Source organism: Phoenix dactylifera, chromosome 6, assembly GCF_051530095.1.
Source record: "Phoenix dactylifera cultivar Ajwa chromosome 6, Ajwa_hap1_PhDact_Kaust_v1.1, whole genome shotgun sequence".
NCBI lineage: Eukaryota > Viridiplantae > Streptophyta > Magnoliopsida > Arecales > Arecaceae > Phoenix > Phoenix dactylifera.
In genome coordinates this window covers 31,406,335-31,425,883 of record NC_143195.1, presented here as the reverse complement: position 1 = coordinate 31,425,883, position 19,549 = coordinate 31,406,335, and the positions used below count along the sequence as shown (strand labels likewise).

Below are 19,549 nucleotides of genomic sequence, written 5' to 3'. Positions count from 1 at the left end.
TGGAGCATTCTCTTTAGCCGGACCTAACAAACCAACAAAATCAAAGGCAGAAGATAATTCAAGTTTCTTCAGAAAAAATGATAGAAATCTCATCATTTCCAGATAAAACTAGCACCATTCTACAGGGCGTTAACTAAAAAGAGGGCTGCCATCCATAAAAATACTTAAGTAATAGTCAATATGTTTTGTTGCTGGAAATTGGACCCGGGGGCAATCTTCGGTCAAGGAGAGGGAGCGGGGAGTCACCACTGCGGGGCGGCGACCGGTCGGCGGGCGGCGTCCACCGTCTGGGGCGGCCGGAGAGAAGGAGCAGCAGATCCTCGCGGCGGGGCGGCGATCCGTCAGCTGGCGGCGTCCTCCGTCTGGGTGCCTGCACACGAACCGGTGGCCGGATTTTCCGGCGCCGGCCCTCCGACGCTCAAGTGAGGGAGGGGGCAAATAGTGTAAAAAGAGAGATAAACAGTATCTGTAGAGTGCATCAATCTTCCAACCCCCTCCTGAGAGGCGAAGGCTCCCTTTTATAGGCGAGGGTCGGTTTACCTGCGATGTAACAGGGCGAAGCCGTAGTACGGCTCGGCATGTTGTTCAGGTCGGCGCACGGTCAGGCGAATTATTGCACCGATGTCGGCGGTGAGGGCGTCGTACAACCCGAACTAGCACGCTACCAGGCGAATTATTGCATTGGTGTCGGAGGTATGGCCGAGATCAGAGACTTATCATAGTCGACTAGACTCTGCTGGGCTAATTTGCCGTGGGGAGCTGAGAGTCCGTAGATGACAGGAGCCATGCGCATTAATTGTGGAGTAAGCCGGAGATCCGAATTTATTGTGGAGTAAGCCGGAGATCCGAATTTATTGTGGAGTAAGCCGGAGATCCGCATTTATTATTGAGTAAGTCGGAGATCCGCATTAATTGTTGAGTGAGCCGGAGGGTTACAGCGGCCATGCGCAATAAATGCCAGAGGGGCGTCAGGGTATGGTTCTCGGCCGGACCTCAGAGGTGCACGGCCGTAGTAGGTGGTTGACAAGAGTAGACCTCGAACATCGGGGTTTTTCTTAGATCGGAGGTCTCGAGGTCAGTCGTCTTGAGGTCGGGCGTTCCGAGGTCGGACGCCGACTTCGGCCGTCCAGGGTTGGAGGTTGTGCGGCTTCTTAGGGGCATTTGTGTCATTTGGAGGAAAAATCTTATTCCCCCCAACACTACCCCCGACTTCCGAGTTCGAGCGGCTTGTGGGCTTGGACGTAGGAAGTAAAGTCTATTGCTAAAGTTGGGGGGCGAGTCTCGTCCGCACCCTTGCGCTTCTCGGAGTTTTCATGGTGAAACCTGCGCCCTTTGACGTCTCGAGGCTGCTTTATTCAGCGAACTTATGATGAAGCTCACATCATTACGCTTCTTGAAGCGGGGGTGGCGTCTCTTGGATCGCCAAGGTCGCTTTGTGCGGCGGATCCATGATGAGGGTCCTCGAGCTCGACGAGACGGCGCCTCGATCCTGTGGTCGAGGCTCCCCGTTCATTAATGAGTGTGCCGTTTTACGTTTCAAAATGGACACGCGGCATGATCTGAGGTCGGACGTTTCCGACCTCGTGCTACCGGATCATGGATCTGGTGAGTTGGAGGCTACGTCGGGGCTCCACGTGTCTCAGGGCCTTATTAAATGAGGGGAGCGGGGGTGGCGTCCGCTCGTTCCTCAAGACGATTTGATTCTGCGGACCCATGATGAGGCCCCGAGATCCGATGGGACAACGCTTTGATTTCGTACCCGATTTATTAATCCGGAGTGAATATGGTGCCTCGGCCTCCGAGGTCGACACGTGGCGCAACCCGGTCGGGGGATGGGAACCGACCCTGTTGATCTGGGCCGTCAGGGGGGTCTATATAAACCCCTCGAGGTTGCCCTAAAGGTTTTATTTGGCTGCCTCTTATTTTTGTTGTCTTTCTCCCTTACTTCCTTCCTCAACCGAACCTTGCCGTTGGTGCCCGGAGCGATTTCCGGCGATGTCCAGTAGGTTTTCACCCTGTTTTATCTAGGGTTTCCTTCCTTTCTTCCTCTCCTAGCTTCAGTTCCCCTTTATTTTTCTGTAAGAATGGGTTTGGGTCCCGAGGAGGTAGGGTCGAGTCTGTCAGAGGAGGAGCTGGAGTTAATCCGCTCCCGTTTTTTCTTCCAGCCCGGGTTTCGCCTTGAAACCGCGGGGCCGGAGGACGGTTTCGCCTTGAAACCATGGCGCCCCGGGTGGTTCTCCAACTTGACGAGTCCCTGCTCGAGCAATGACCTCACGAAGTGGTACCGTATGTCAATATGCTTCGTCCTTGAATGGAAAGCTGAATTCTTTGCCAGATGAATTGCACTTTGACTATCTGAATATAACATGCAATCCTTCTGTTCCTTCCCAAGCTCCTTCATCAAGACTTGAAGCCATATTAGTTCCTTGCACGCCTCTGTGGCTGCCACATACTCCGCCTCCGTAGTCGACAATGCAACAACTGGTTGCAACCTGGAAATCCAACTGACGGCTCCACTGCCCAAGGTGAACAAGTACCCTGTCGTGCTTCTCCTGCCGTCCAAGTCCCCTGCCATGTCTGAGTCCACATAGCCCTGTAACCGGATCTCAGAACCTCCATAGCACAATGACATGTGCTCAGTGCCTTTCAGATACCTCAGTATCCATTTGACTGCGCGCCAATGCTCCAAGCCTGGGCAGCTCATGAAGCGACTCACAACTCCCACTGCTTGAGCAATGTCTGGTCTCGTACACACCATAGCGTACATCAAGCTCCCCACTGCCGATGCATACGGGATTTTTGACATATTGAGCTCCTCCACCCGCGTCTTCGGACTTTGCCCTTTTGAGAGCTTAAAATGGGCACCCAGCGGTGTGCCAACAGGTTTGGCACCCTCCATGCAGAATCTCCTGAGTACTCGGCTGATGTACTCCGCCTGAGATAGTCTGAGGATATGTTTAGACCTATCTCTACTGATCCGCATCCCAAGGATCTGTTTTGCTGCTCATAGATCCTTCATTGCAAATTTTCTTGACAGCTTCAGCTTCAATTTTGCAATCTCATGCATGCTAGCTCCTGCAACTAACATGTCATCAACATACAATAGCAAGATAATGTAAGATGTACCGAAGTCCCGGAAGTAGCAACAGTGATCCTCTTGACATCTCCTGTATCCTATCTCAAGCATGTAACTATCGAACTTGAGATACCATTGTCTGGGTGCCTGTTTCAAACCATAGAGGCTTTTCTTTAGTTTGTAGACTAAGTCACCCGTGCCAGCTGCAATGTATCCCTCCGGCTGCTGCATATATATCTCCTCATCGAGATCTCCGTGGAGAAAGGCCGTCTTCACATCAAGCTGCTCTAAGTGAAGATCCTCTACTGCCACCATGCTCAGCACCGCTCGAATAGTACTCATCTTGACTACAGGAGAAAAGATCTCTGTGAAGTCGATACCTGCTCTCGGCTGAAATCCTTTTACAACCAGCCTGGCCTTGTATCGCTTCTTCCCGCCTTGCTCTTCCTTCAGCCTGTAAACCCATTTGTTTGACAGTGCTTTCTTCCCCTTGGGCAGATCCACCAAATCCCACATTTGATTCTGCTCCAATGACTTCATCTCATCATCCATGGCCAACTCCCACTCCTTCCTGGTATCAACCTCCAATGCCTCCGTGAAGCATTCAGGTTCGCCATTATCTGTGAGCAGCAAATAACTAAGAGTCCCATCATACCTTTGAGGAGGCTTCCCATGAGTACTACGAGTGGACCTTCTTAGTTGTGGAGGGGGTGCCAATGCTTCAGGTTCTTGCTCTGACTGAGTCTTCTGACCAGAATTTGTAGACTCCTCTTTAGGATCCACAAAACACGGCTCAACAGGTTTTGTTTCTGATTCAGTGCTCTGCTGCATTTTCTCATTGAATACCACATCATTACTACGAATGATCTTCTTGTGTTCGGGATCCCAAAGCCGGTACCCAAACTGTTGACCTCCGTATCCAACGAAAATACACTTCTTTGATTTGGCGTCTAGTTTGCTTCTTTGACTGGAATCAACATGGACATAACTGGTACAACCGAATACTCGTAAGTGCGCCAAATCAATCTTCTTCGCTGTCCATGCTTCCTCAGGAATCCCAAATTCAAGTTTCTTTGATGGCCCTCTGTTGATCAAGTAGGCAGCAGTGTTAACTGCTTCCGCCCAAAACTGCTGTGGCAATCCAGCATGTATCCTCATACTCCTGGCACGCTCATTAATTGTTCTGTTCATCCTTTCAGCAACTCCATTTTGTTGTGGTGTTTCTGGAACTGTCCTTTGCCTGACGATCCCAGCATCTGCACAATAGTCCTCAAACTCCCTGCTACAATACTCACCACCGTTGTCCGATCTCAGGCATTTCAACTTCTTTCCTGTCTCGAGTTCTACCATCACCTGCCATCTCCTGAAGACCCCAAATACCTCTGACTTGTGCTTCAAGAAGAACACCCAAAGCTTCCTGGTAGTATCATCAATAAAAGTAACATAGTACTGAGATCCACCAATGGAAGAAACTGGTGCAGGCCCCCACACGTCCGTGTGCACGAGATCTAGCTTTTCTTGCTTCCGAGGTTTACCTTCTTTGTTGAATGAAACACGCTTCTGCTTTCCGAGAACACAATCCTCACAGAAGTCCATCTCAACACTCCTGAGACCCTGCAGCTTTCCCAACTGGTGCATCACCTCCAGTCCCTGATAACTCATGTGCCCAAGTCTACAATGCCATAACTTGGTGTCCACATCTGCTGCAACAACTCCAATAGAGTTCTCCGTGCCGTTGGTGACATAAAGTGTCCCAACCTTCTTGCCACTAGCCACCGTCAACGAACCTCTGGATATCTTCCACTGATCAGCTGTGAAAGTAGCCTTGTACCCCTGGCTCGCCAACTGTCCAACAGAAATCAGATTCCTCTGCAGTTGAGGCACGTGCCGTACGTCCTCAAGCTCAAGTGAAGATCCAGAAACCAACTTCACTTCCGCGCTTCCCCTTCCTTGTATGGTGCAAGGCTCTCCATCCCCTAGGTAGACTTTGCCAAAGTCTCCCTTCTCATATCCTCCAAGAAGCTTCCGTTGGGATGTAGCATGGAAAGACGCGCCCGAGTCTATCACCCAAGACTCGTCACAGGTAGACAAAGATAGAACGAGGGCATCCATATCACCGTCTTCAGCAAGATTTGCCAGATCCTTGCTGACTCCTTCGGTGTGGTCGCCTTGCTTCCCTTTAGGAGATTTGCAATCCCTCCTAAAGTGCCCCGTCTTCCCGCAGTTTCAGCACTTCGCTCCCTTGTTCTGAGGTGCTCGAGACCTGCTGGATCTCGACTTCGAGTCGCTTCGAAATCGACCGTCCTTTTTTTGTCTTTCCCGGTCAGAGGTGTTTAGTGCACTTCCAGACGACTCCGTAGCTCCAGAAGATTTCCTTCTTCCTTCTTCACTCAGAAGCACTCCCACAACGTCATCAAAAATCAACTTCCCCGTTGCCGAAGAGTTGCTCACCGCCATCACCAGGCCCTCCCAGCTATCAGGCAATCCGGAGAGGATTAGCAATGCCCGAATCTCATCGTCAAAACTAATCTCCACTGACTCCAACTGGGCCGTGAGTCCATTGAACTCGTTGAGGTATTCTGCTATGCTGCCGCCATTTTTCATACGAAGATTAAACAACCTCTTCATGAGAAATACCTTGTTTGATGCTGAGGGTTTCTCGTACATCCGCGACAATGTTGCCATCAACTCCATCGTCGTCTTCTCGTTTTTGATGTTGAATGCCACTTGGGATGCAAGTGACAATCTGATGGTGCCGAGCGTCTTCCGATCGAGGACCTCCCAGTCTTCATCGGACATCTTCTCTGGTTTCTTTGCTCTACCTCCAAGAGGTAAATAGAGATCCTTCTGGTAAAGGTAATCTTCTATTTGCATCTTCCAAAATCCGAAGTTCGTGCCATTGAACTTCTCAATTCGCAAATTCCCTTCATCCGCCATCGCAGAATAACCAATAGCTCTGATACCAATTGTTGTCGGCGCCCCGCACCGGAACCCACTCACACCAGCGCCGCCACCGACGTCGGACAAGCAAGAGAGATACAAACGGATAAGCACTCTCTCGCTCTCTCGACTCCGGACTCAAGGATCACCTCTTCGCTCCGTCTACGAAGGGCAAAAGATTACCCCGTGGTATCAGTAGGATAAAACACTTGAGCACCGCAACGGATTATCAAAGATCAAAGGAAGAAGAAGGAAGAAAATAGCAAAGCAAACACAAAAATGTAACGAGGTTCGGCTACAAATAGCCTACGTCCTCCACCGCTCCAAATCTCAATAAGGATGAACTGATTACAGAGATAGCACACACCCGAACGATCACAAGCGATCGATCTACAAGAGATTCACACAGAATTCCCTTTGCACAAGAAGTAGGATCCCAATCCTCTTCTTCTCTAGAACCCTAGCCTCACAAACAAGAGTCTCTCTCAAATATACGGCCAATAACCCTACCCTAGGGCTCTCATGAGTCCTATATATAGTCTCAAGACCTTCAGATGATCATAGCCGTCGAAACGCCACCAAAAACACCAAAAGAAAATCGTCCGTACGATTTTTCGCGAGCCCGAGTCGACTCGGCTGAAGTCCGAATCGACTCTGGCACGTCTGAACAACTTCCAGTTTAACTGGCACGATCTCGAGTCGACTCCACTGTATCTCGAGTCGACTCGACGATGCTCCGAGTCGACTCGACTGTAGTACGAGTCGACTCTGACAGTCCAGACAGAAACATGGTTTTTGCGGCTTTCTCCTCTCGGGTCGACTCGACAGACCTCGAGTCGACTCGACTGTTCCCGAGTCGACTCGACTGAAGCTCGAGTCGACTCCGACAGTCCGCCAGACAGAAAACTATGCAGAATTGATTTTTCTTCAATTCTCTTCATCACCAAAGGTCTCCACATACCCCAACAACGCTCGCTTCGGGGATCGGAGATCGTCGACCGCTCCCGGGGGTCCACTTTGTGGCGCCCCGGGTGGAGCCACCCTTTCCACCCCTCACGACTTCTTCCCGGGGTCGAGAGAGTCTGGTTCTCTACGGTCGACCCTCGGGGCATCCCGACCTTAGTCGGGGGATCGTCCGTCAGGTCGGCGGGTCTAGGCACGCTTTACCGACCTGCGACGCTTCCCGAGGTCGAGGGAGTATGGTTCTCTACGGTCGACCCTCGGGGCATCCCGACCTTAGTCGAGGGAATGCTCGCTTCGGGGATCGGGGATCGTCGACCGCTCCCGGGGGTCCACTTTGTGGCGCCCCGGGTGGAGCCACCCTTTCCACCCCTCACGACTTCTTCCCGAGGTCGAGGGAGTCTGGTTCTCTACGGTCGACCCTCGGGGCATCCCGACCTTAGTCGGGGGATCGTCCGTCAGGTCGGCGGGTCTGGGAACGCTCTACCGACCTGCGACGCTTTCCGAGGTCGAGGGAGTCTGGTTCTCTACGGTCGACCCTCGGGGCATCCCGACCTTAGTCGAGGGAACGCTCGCTTCGGGGATCGGGGATCGTCGACCGCTCCCAGGGGTCCACTTTGTGGCGCCCCGGGTGGAGCCACCCTTTCCACCCCTCACGGCTTCTTCCCGAGGTCGAGGGAGTCTGGTTCTCTACGGTCGACCCTCGGGGCATCCCGACCTTAGTCGGGGAATCGTCCGTCAGGTCGGCGGGTCTGGGCACGCTCTACCGACCTGCGACGCTTTCCGAGGTCGAGAGAGTCTGGTTCTCTACGGTCGACCCTCGGGGCATCCCGACCTTAGTCGAGGGAACGCTCGCTTCGGGGATCGGGGATCGTCGACCGCTCCCGGGGGTCCACTTTGTGGCGCCCCGGGTGGAGCCACCCTTTCCACCCCTCACGACTTCTTCCCGAGGTCGAGGGAGTCTGGTTCTCTACGGTCGACCCTCGGGGCATCCCGACCTTAGTCGGGGGATCGTCCGTCAGGTCGGCGGGTCTGGGCACGCTCTACCGACCTGCGACGCTTTCCGAGGTCGAGGGAGTCTGGTTCTCTACGGTCGACCCTCGGGGCATCCCGACCTTAGTCGAGGGAACGCTCGCTTCGGGGATCGGGGATCGTCGACCGCTCCCGGGGGTCCACTTTGTGGCGCCCCGGGTGGAGCCACCCTTTCCACCCCTCACGGCTTCTTCCCGAGGTCGAGGGAGTCTGGTTCTCTACGGTCGACCCTCGGGGCATCCCGACCTTAGTCGGGGGATCGTCCGTCAGGTCGGCGGGTCTGGGCACGCTCTACCAACCTGCGACGCTTCCCGAGGTTGAGGGAGTCTGGTTCTCTACGGTCGACCCTCGGGGCATCCCGACCTTAGTCGAGGGAACGCTCGCTTCGGGGATCGGGGATCGTCGACCGCTCCCGGGGGTCCACTTTGTGGCGCCCCGGGTGGAGCCACCCTTTCCACCCCTCACGACTTCTTCCCGAGGTCGAGGGAGTCTGGTTCTCTACGGTCGACCCTCGGGGCATCCCGACCTTAATCGGGGGATTGTCCGTCAGGTCGGCGGGTCTGGGCACGCTCTACCGACCTGCGACGCTTTCCGAGGTCGAGGGAGTCTGGTTCTCTACGGTCGACTCTCGGGGCATCCCGACCTTAGTCGAGGGAACGCTCGCTTCGGGGATCGGGGATCGTCGACCGCTCCCGGAGGTCCACTTTGTGGCGCCCCGGGTGGAGCCACCCTTTCCACCCCTCACGGCTTCTTCCCGAGGTCGAGGGAGTCTGGTTCTCTACGGTCGACCCTCGAGGCATCCCGATTTTGGCCGGAGAATCTGAGGATCACAGACGACCCAACATTAGAAGAGAATTACAGCCATCAAGATAAGAGAATTATTTGCGAAAAGGAAGCTGAGTCCATTGTCCTGATTGTCTTGAACCCCTAGGGGTTTTACTGGTAGTACGTTCGTAGATTCTCGGAGTTCCAGCTTCGCGGAATCAGGGTCCCCTCTAGGGACTTTAATTTATACGCCCCTGGTCGTTGTACCCGGGCGATCTGATACGGCCCTTCCCAATTTGGGGCGAGCTTTCCTTGCTCGGTCGGTTGAGAAGCCTCGGCTCTCCTGAGGACGAGGTCCCCCACTTTGAAGAGCTTGGGCTTGACTCTAGAGTTGTAGTATTGGGCCGTTCGCTGTTGGTATCTCGCCATGTGGATCCGGGCAACCTCTCTTGTCTCTTCGACAAGGTCCAAGTTGCTCCTGAGCTGGGAGGAAATGTTGTCGGGGTCGTAATGCTCCACCCTTGGAGAAGGCAGGCCGATCTCCAACGGGATGACGGCCTCAGTGCCGTATGCTAGGTTGAAGGGGGTCTCTCCCGTGGGCAGTCGGAACGTGGTCCGGTACGCCCAAAGGACATTGTACAAGTCCTCGACCCACTGTCCTTTGGACCGATCAAGCCTAACCTTGAGTCCCTGCAAAATAGTGCGGTTAGTTACCTCAGTTTCTCCGTTTGTCTGGGGGTGAGCGACCGAGGTAAAACGGTGATCAATGCCGAGCTCAGAGCAAAATTCCCTGAAATGAACATTGTCAAATTGTCGACCATTGTCAGATATAAGGATACGGGGTAGTCCGAATCTGCAGATTATGGACTTCCACACGAAGTCCCGCATCTTTTGCTTGGTGATCCGAGAGACGGGTTCGGCCTCGACCCATTTGGTGAAGTAGTCGATGGAGACGACCAAGAACTTTCTCTGTCCGGTGGCCAGGAAAAAGGGCCCCAGGATGTCGATCCCCCATTGGGCAAACGGCCAGGGGGCGATGATGGAGGTCAGCAGAGCTGAAGGTCGGCGTTGGATATTGGCGTTTCGTTGGCACCGATCGCACTTCCAGACGAAATCCGTTGCATCCTTCTGGAGTGTGGGCCAATAATATCCTTGTCGCAGGACCTTATGGGCTAATGCCCGACCCCCCAGGTGATTTCCGCAGATCCCTTCATGGACCTCTCGGAGGGCATAGTCCGCCTCGGAGGGGCGGAGGCATCTGAGAAGGAGAGAAGTAAATGATCGCCGATAGAGTCTATTTTCGTACAAGACATACCGGGGGGCCTGGCGCTTGATTCGGCGAGCCTCCGTCTCGTCATGAGGTAGAGTTCCGTCCTGAAGGTAGCAGATGAGCCCATCGATCCAGCTTGGCTCGGAGTCGATGCACATGGTGGGCTCGGGTTCCTCCGTGCTGGGGATCTGAAGATACTCGAGCGTTGTTCCCTTGGGAAGCTCGCTCATGCGGGAGGATGCCAATTTGGATAGCTGGTCTGCCCTGAGGTTTTCCGTTCTGGGAATATGCTGAATATTGAAAGAATTCAGGGCAGATATGAGTTCCCGCACCTTTTGGAGATACTTTTGCATGGATGGCTCTTTAGCTCCAAAATCTCCTTGGATCTGGTTCACTACCAGCTGGGAGTCGCTGAAGGCCATCAGGTCTTCCACTTTTAGCTCTTTCGCCAGCTTGAGCCCGGCGATGAGAGCCTCATACTCGGCCTCATTGTTCGAGGCCGGAAATTCGAGGCGCAAAGCTTGTTCGGCCACCACTCCGTCTGGACTGGTGAGGATAAGTCCGGCCCCGCTGCCCCTCGAGGTCGAAGACCCGTCCGAGTGCAGGACCCATGGCTGCCTCGGGGCCTCCTCCACGGATTCGGGTGGCAGCTCGGGGTCGTCCGGAAGGGTGCACTCCACGATGAAGTCGGCGAGTATCTGAGCTTTGATAGCCGGCCTGGGCCGATATTCGAGGTCGAATTTCTCGAGCTCGACCGCCCATTTGGCGATCCTCCCCGCACGATCCGACCTCTGCAATATTTGCTTCATAGGCTGGTCGGTCAATATAGCTATCGTGTGGGCTTGGAAGTAAGGCCTGAGTCTCCGAGCCGAGATGATGAGAGCGAAGATGGTCTTCTCAAGTTTAGAATATCGGGTCTCAGCATCCCTGAGAACCCGGCTAGTGTAATAGACCGGCTTTTGGAGCTTGTCCTCTTCCCGGACGAGGACTGAGCTTACTGCAGCTGGGGAGACGGCCAGATATAAGTAAAGGACCTCGCCTTTCTGGGGCTTGGTGAGCAGCGGGGGAGAGGCCAGAAGGCTCCGAAGCTCTTCAAAGGCCTGCTGGCATTCTTCTATCCACCGGAAGTCTTTCGGCCGTTTGAGGCTCTTGAAGAAGGGGAGGCAGCGCTCGGCTGACCGAGAGACGAACCTTCCCAGGGCGGCAACCCGCCCCGCGAGCCGCTGCACCTCCTTAACTGTCTTTGGAGGCGACATCTCTTGCAGTGCCCGGATTTTCTCCGGGTTGGCTTCAATTCCGCGCTGGGTCACTATGAAACCCAGGAACTTGCCCGAGGTGACCCCGAACGCGCACTTCGCCGGATTGAGCTTCATTTGGTATCTCCTGAGCTTGGCGAATGTCTCGTTGAGATCGGCTATGTGGCGTTCCGCCGCTCGGCTCTTTACCAGCATGTCGTCCACATAGACTTCCATGTTCCGGCCGATCTGGTCTTTAAAAATTTGGCTGACCAGTCTCTGATAGGTGGCCCCAGCGTTTTTCAGGCCAAAGGGCATCACCTTGTAGCAGTAGGTGCCCTTGTCGGTGATGAAGGCCGTCCTCTCCTCGTCTTCTGGCGCCATTCGGATTTGATTGTACCCTGAAAAGGCGTCCATAAAAGTTAGCAGTTGGTGTCCTGAAGTGGAGTCGACGAGCTGGTCGATGCTCGGGAGGGGGAAGCTGTCTTTCGGGCAGGCCTTGTTTAAGTCGGTGCAGTCCACGCACATACGCCACTTCCCGTTGGCCTTCTTTACGAGGACTACGTTGGCGAGCCAATCCGGGTAGGAGACCTCCCGGATGAAGCCGGCCCCGAGGAGTTTGTCCACCTCCTCAGCCGCAGCTCGTTGTCGTTCCGGGGCGGATCCTCTTTTCTTCTGCTTTACAGGCCTGCTGGTTGGCCTCACCTGGAGTCGGTGGACCATGACCTCAGGGTCAATTCCTGGCACGTCCGCGGGCGACCAGGCGAAGACGTCAGCGTTGTCCCGCAGGAAGCTGACGAGGCGATCCCTCTCGCGGGCGCCGAGGCCGGAGCCGACCTGCACGGTTAGCTCGGAAAAATTTTCTTGTAGTGGAACTTGAATAAGGAGCTCACCGGGCTCTACTTGCTTCTTCCAAAGGGTGTCCCTCGCATCGAGGGTTTCTATGGGCAATGAGGAGCCCGTAGGCTGAATCGTCGCCTCGGCTGGTTGCTTTGCCCCGTGGGCCGCCATGTAGCATTGTTTGGCGACCAGCTGGTCTCCGCGGACCTCGCCTACTCCTTGGCCGGTGGGGAACCGCATGAGCAGATGGCGGGTTGAAACCACGGCTCGAAGGGCGTTTAGCCCTGGCCGCCCAAGGATGGCGTTGTAGACCGAGGGCAGACGGACCACCAGGAAGTCCGTCCTCACAGTGCTCTCCCGGGGGGCGAGGCCAACCGTAACAAGGAAGCTGGCCTCGCCTTCAACCAGGACCGAATCTCCGGTGAACCCGACCAGCGGGGCATTAATTCTCCGGAGATGTCCTTCTGGCAGCCCCATTTTTTGGTAGGCATGGTAGTACAAAATGTTGGCTGAGCTTCCATTGTCAACTAGGACACGCTTTACATCAAACCTATTTACAATCATTGAGATGACCACAGCGTCATCGTGAGGGGTCTCGACCCCTTCTAAGTCCTCGTCCGAGAACGAGATGACTTCATCAGCGCGGAGGCGTTTCGGGGGTGCTCCCTGGGCGACTGCTCCTGCCGAGGCCCTCCCAATCATGTTGATGGTGCCGGCGATGGGCCTGTTGTCGTCCGGATTTTCGGTTGGTGCGACGTTCTCCGCCGGCCTTCTTTCCTCGCGCCGGTTTCTCACGAACCGGTTAGTACTCCTCGACGGATGAGCGCTTCTATCTCATCCCGGAGCTGGATGCAGTCCTCCGTGTCGTGCCCACGGTCTCGGTGGAAGCGGCAATACTTCCTGGGATTACGGAGAATTCCCGTGTCTCGCATAGGCGGCGGGGGTCGGAAGAAGTCCCGACCCTCAATTTCCATCAGGATCTCGGCCCGGGGAGCATTGATGGGTGTGTAGTTGTCGTACCTCCCTGGGTGCATCCGAGGCCGTAGCGGGGACCTCGGTCGGGGAGGTGTCCTCTGCTGAGGTCGTCCCTGCTGACGGGGCGGGCTCCTCAGTGGGGGGAGATTCTTCTCATGGCGGGGGGATCGGCTCCTCTGTCGGCCGCGCTCCTCGCGGCGCTTCTTCTGCTTCTTTGAGGCGGGCTCAATTGCCCCCCGCCTGGAGGCGACCGCCTCCTCGGCCTTGGCGTACTTCCGGGCCCGGGCCAACATCTCGGTGAAGTCGGCCGGAAAGCTCTTCTCGATGGAGAAGATGAGTCGGTAGGAGCGAACCCCAGTCTTCAGAGCCGACATGGCTATCGACTGGTCGAGCTCGCGAACCTCCCATGTGGCGGCGGTAAAGCGGTCCAGGTACTCCTTAAGAGATTCCCCCTCCTTCTGTTTGATGTCCAAGAGGGAATCTGACGTCCGTCGTTGACGTCGGCTGGCAGCAAAGTTGGTGGTGAACTGCCTGCCGAGTTGTTCAAAGGAGGATATCGTGTCCGGCTTCAGTCCAGAAAACCAAAGCCGAGCGGTCCCTCGGAGGGTTGCTGGGAAGGCCTTGCAAAGTATAGCTTCCGAGGACCCTTGTAGGGCCATGAGGGCCCGATAGCTCTCCAGGTGGTCGAGAGGGTCGGTGATTCCGCTGTAGGGCTCCACCTGAGGCATTTTAAACCTCGCGGGAACCGGCTCGTCCTCGATCTGGCAGGAGAAGGGAGACTTGGTGGTGAACTCAAAGTCTCCCTCCTGCCTCGCCTTCTTACCGTGGAGCGCTGCGATTTGGCGCTCCAAGTGCTCAACCTTTCTGTCGAGCTCTCCCACCCGCGGAACTATCGCCGTGGTCTGCGCCGGCTCACGGCGGTCCGGGGCTGACTCAGCCTCAGAAGGCTGGAGTCTTCTGTTGAAATCTTCCCCCGGTAGCTCCCTCCGGGGAGAAGTTCGCTCTTCATTGTTGGCTCTGGAGGAGCCATGTAAATTCTAGCCGGGGAGAACCGGGCCATTGGGGAGACGCTCCGGCGGGGCCTGGGCCTGCGGGGGAAGCGTCGGTAAAGCCTCCTCACGCCGCAGGCCCTGAACGGCGGCGGCTAGGGCCTGGACTTGCTGTACGAGGGCATTGAACTGTTCCGGCTGGACCTGAGGGACTGGGTCAACCGGAGTTGGGGAATTCCCGACGGAGTGTCCGGGACTTTGCGGGGGACGCCGGGAGATGTTAGAGGCTCCCTTACTTCTCAACTTCATGATTGCTACTCGGGCCCTTCCTCTAGCGCCAACTGTTGCTGGAAATTGGACCCGGGGGCAATCTTCGGTCAAGGAGAGGGAGCGGAGAGTCACCACTGCGGGGCGGCGACCGGTCAGCGGGCGGCGTCCACCGTCTGGGGCGGCCGGAGAGAAGGAGTAGCAGATCTTCGCGGCGGGGCGGCGATCCGTCAGCTGGCGGCGTCCTCCGTCTGGGTGCCTGCACACGAACCGGTGGCCGGGTTTTCCGGCGCCGGCCCTCCGACGCTCAAGTCAGGGAGGGGGCAAATAGTGTAAAAAGAGAGATAAACAGTATCTGTAGAGTGCATCAATCTTCCAACCCCCTCCTGAGAGGCGAAGGCTCCCTTTTATAGGCGGGGGTCGGTTTACCTACGATGTAACAGGGCGAAGCCGTAGTACGGCTCGGCATGTTGTTCAGGTCGGCGCACGGTCAAGCGAATTATTGCACTGATGTCGGCAGTGAGGGCGTCGTACAACCCGAACTAGCACGCTACCAGGCGAATTATTGCATTGGTGTCGGAGGTATGGCCGAGATCAGAGACTTATCATAGTCGACTAGACTCTGCTGGGCTAATTTGCCGTGGGGAGCTGAGAGTCCGTAGATGACAGGAGCCATGCGCATTAATTGTGGAGTAAGCCGGAGATCCGAATTTATTGTGGAGTAAGCCGGAGATCCGCATTTATTGTGGAGTAAGCCGGAGATCCGCATTTATTGTGGAGTAAGCCGGAGATCCGCATTAATTGTTGAGTGAGCCGGAGGGTTACAGCGGCCATGCGCAATAAATGCCAGAGGGGCGTCAGGGTATGGTCCTCGGCCGGACCTCAGAGGTGCACGGCCGTAGTAGGTGGTTGACAAGAGTAGACCTCGAACATCGGGGTTTTTCTTAGATCGGAGGTCTCGAGGTCAGTCGTCTTGAGGTCGGGCGTTCCGAGGTCGGACGCCGACTTTGGCCGTCCAGGGTTGGAGGTTGTGCGGCTTCTTAGGGGCATTTGTGTCATTTGGGGGAAAAATCTTATTCCCCCCAACATGTTTGATCCAGATTATATTTATATTAGATACACCCAAACACTTTCCTGTCATATAGCACAAGAGGATCAAAACAATTCATGGGAATTGATATGATACACCCAGAGAATTGTGCTCAGTTCCCAAGCCAGTATTAGTCAGCTCGGCATCCTAAAATATTTGTCCTGTATTTTAGGCACCTCTGCTATTTTGGCCAAGATAGTTGTGATGAGCTGGTTGTAATGTTAATTTGTCTAGGTTTTTTCCTGATATTGCTTTCTTGAACGAAACAGCAACATTATCTGAAATATCAGAAAAATCTTTAGCCATTCATAATTCTTTCCCATGTCATATGATTTCCTGAATTCTTCTTGGAGAGAGTTGAACTAACCAAAAATTAATTCTTGGTTAAAAAATTAGTCATTCTCACATGTAAGTGATGGTGGTTTTGCAAGTTTATGCACACATCCTTCCTCCTATACTTTCTTTTACAGGATTACATTAACAATTTTGCATTATGTTCTTGTTGCAGTCTAATCTGTACCATATTCGCTCCAAAAACATTAATTTTTTTATGAATTGTAGATCTTTGTCTCTTGCTGGATTCCAAACTTGTGCCTATGAGACTTCCCTCTTAATCCTTTACATACCATGAGTTAGTTTCTTATTTGTGAAATGAAGTAAAAATAAATACTCCCCACCATCCTGCTGAAAAAAAACATGACACATTAATGCAAATCTGTTCCACCTATTTTTTTTAGCCCTGACAAGATCATCACCAGAATGTTAAATACCGTGCTAAATTTAGAGGCAAAGAACACCCATCAAGTAATAAAATGAAAACATGATCAACCTGAGAGTGGAAGTTGCGCTCTTCTCAAAGGATCATTTCCAACATACCGAGATCATGCGTACATATAATTAATTATATGGGCTCCATTCATCAGGAGACGAGCAATATCCATGAACTCATAACAGGAACAAATTATTAAAGAAAATAAGAGGTGGAATTGGAGTCCAAATTTCACTTCACTTCTTGAGCAGCAAAGGCCCCACGTTGTCACCCGTAGCCTTGTTGTGCTTCATATGGCTCCCGTCGCACAGCGGGAACGTCCCCGACCTCCAACACCTGATCCCATCTCCCACTAATTAATCATAGCAATGTTCTTGTTTTTTGTTTTCGTTTTCGTTTTCGTTTTCGTTTATTAAAAAAAACAGAGAGAGAGAGAGAGAGAGAGAAGGAAAGGAATATAAATACCGGCAGTAGGCGGTGACGGGTTTGGAGAGCTCAGCGACGACGACGGAGTCCACGACCTTCTCCTCCGCCTTTCGGATCTCCGGGTTGACGCCCCCCTCAGCCCTGACCGCGACGGCGCGGCGCGGAAGAGAGACCGCCTGCATCCGCCTCTGTTTTAGCCCTTCCGCGGTAGGGGCGTACGAGAAGCGAGCTCCCACCGTGCTCACCATAGAAGACGCCATCTCTTCGTACCGGATTATTCGCTGTCGCTCTTCTCTCTTCTTCTTTCTTGGGGGCTGCGAGAGGTAGGTGAAGGATGAGGTGGAGCCGCCGCTTTTGAAGGTGGTGCCGTGGAGAACACGAGCCCTTCTTCAGATTGGGGCGGAATTGACGATGGAGGTGCTGACACGTGGCTATATTTACCTCTATTTCTCATTCCTTCCGTGCCCTTAAAAAAAAAAAAAAAAAACTTGATGACGTGGTAAAAGACTAAACATGGGAACAGTATTAGGAAATGCTATGTCACTCTAGACTCTATACCGGTGGACTCTGGGTTCAATCCGCAGCATATATGGGCCTTATAGCTTCCCGGAAGGTGCTTATGGTTCCCATCCATCAAGCTACAGAAGCATCAAGCATGGCCACTGAGGTGGTAGCTCAGTAAAACTGGGCCTTACTTCCAACTCCGTAGTTTCGAGTTCGAAACGCGTGGACGTCGATTAAATTGTAGATACCGAATGCTTCCTACTCGGACACATGGTTTGGGAGGGCATATTGGTCTTCTAGTATCCTCGGTGGCGTCAGATGTGACGTACTCATATGGAGGGTTCATACCGGAGCCCAGAGGGGTTACCACACTGGGCTACGGGTGGAGAGGATATGAGTAAAACTGGCTGGGGTGCCCAACACGATTATTTCTACTCGCATCGAATATTCTCCTAACGGGATAGAGGGCTAATGGGGACCGCTACGTGGGGGTGGGTGATGGGGACATCAGAGCCCTTCATCCAGATGATCCTGAGCCTCCGGATTGAGCCAGACGCATTTATTTGCATTTAGGGATTTATTTGTGGTTTATTTTATTTCTGAGTTTATTTGCATTTTAGGGCTTATTTGTGGTTTATTTGTGTTATTTGTGGGCTTATTAGGATTTATTGTTGTGTAAGGAGGTTTATGCAAGTTGTGTATTTGGGCCCTATATATAGGGAACTATTTTCATGATTAGGGTTTAATGAAGTGATTTGGAATTTCTTTCCCCCTACGTTCTTTTTTTCTCTTTTTCTCCTCTCCTCCTCTATTCTTCCTGCGTCTCTACAACCTCTTCTTCCTTTTCCCTCTCTTGTTCTTCCTTCTTCTCCTCTTTCCCCACACTTGTGCTGCATCAACTTGGTATCAGAGCAAGAGGCTTTGCCCCTGCTGCCAAAGCCACGGTCCCGTGTTTCCTCTTTTCCTTTCTCTCTCGGTTTTCACCAGCCCCCCTTCCCCTCTGTCGGTTTTCACCGGAGAAAAAAAAAAAAAAGAGAACAACCCCTCGATTTCAAAACAGAAGAAGGAAAAGAAGAAACCCTTCGGTGGTCTCCCCACCACCCGTCACCACACCCACGCCCACCCTCGCCGGTTGCTTCCTCTCCACCACACCCTACCGCCAACATCGCCGCCGTGACTTTAGTTCATCGCTGGAGATCGTCGCAATCCCACGAAAGCGCCGCTGTGCCCGAGCTCTTTGTGTTGGTCACCGGCTAGCCGTGTCCGACCCTCGGAGGAGGTCACTGCCCCGTGGGTATCCGTAGCCGGCCGCCGCCCGTCGCTGCGAACCCCAGAGTCGCCACTGCGATCTCCATCCCGCCTCGCAGCCACCGCCACAAAATCCGGCGCATCCCCAACGAATCCATCGGAGGTTGAAGACGGCCAGCTAAACGGGTAAGTCTCAGACCCGTTAGCCCGCCACACTAGCTCGGATCCGTTCCGGAAAAAAAAAAAAAAAAGCAGCGCACGTGAGTTGCACATGCGGATGAACAGGTATCGGAGCGGGTTGCACCAGAAAATCCGGACCCGATAACCCGAACCTGTAATTCAAAAAAAAAAAGAAAAAAAAAAGAAAAAAAAGAGTAGCACGTGCCTTGCACGCGACAAAAAAAAAGGGAAAATCCTTACCTCTGTCCGTCGTCTCGATCGGCCGCCGCTTCTTCTTCCGCCGTTGCCAAGCCGCATCACTGCGTCCGCCGTCGCTTCTCCGCCACCGCCTACGCCGCCGCCACTTCGCCGTCGCCACCGCCCGCTTAGCACGGCCCCACCGTCGCCGCAGCGCCGCCAAGCCGTGCGCCTCTTTCCCCGCGGCCGATCGCAGCATCGCCGCTGACCGTGAAGCGTCGCTCCACCCTAGCCGCCGCAGCCGTCGCCCCTCCGGCCTCGCCACCCCGCCGCCGTCGAGATCCGTCGCCAACCCACCTCCCATACTGCACCGCCCTCGCCGCCTCGCCGTTTCCGCCTCCGCTCGCACACAACGCCGCCCCACCTCAACACGCCACCGTCGTCACCGCAGCTCTGCCGCCACCCGCCTGCCGCTTCGTCTGCGCCGCCGCCGGCCGTCCCCATTCCGAACCCCTGTCACCTTCCGCCGCCCCCCCCCCTTTTTCCCCTTATTCCTTTTCGTCTTCGGCCACTGCAGCTCAACCGAGCAACCCTCCATCGACCCTAGACAGGCCCCTTTTGGGCCCAAGTTTCGGGCCACCCCACCTCACGGGCCCAAGCCAGCAAGCCCTCATTACAGAGGCCTGATCTGATCTCACAAAATTCCAACAGGTCCACTCCCCGCCATTTTACAAGCCCAGCAGACTCACCAAGGTGCTGTGATCAGAACTAAATTGAAGCCAATTGAAGGGTCCATCAGCTGCAGC

General features: G+C 54.2%; 1 protein-coding gene across 1 annotated transcript; it reads right to left on the bottom strand.

Annotated features, from left to right (window-relative positions):
• Window positions 1–16,269: 16,269 nt before the first annotated feature.
• NEET (2 iron, 2 sulfur cluster binding protein) lies at window positions 16,270–17,013 on the bottom strand. The gene is made up of 2 exons (XM_008805074.5): window positions 16,674–17,013; window positions 16,270–16,544 (listed from the first exon to the last, which is right to left on the bottom strand). The coding sequence occupies exons 1-2, from the start codon at window positions 16,892–16,894 to the stop codon at window positions 16,445–16,447; spliced, it is 321 nt and encodes a 106-aa protein (XP_008803296.3). The 5' UTR covers window positions 16,895–17,013; the 3' UTR covers window positions 16,270–16,444.
• Between the last annotated feature and the right edge of the window lie 2,536 nt (window positions 17,014–19,549).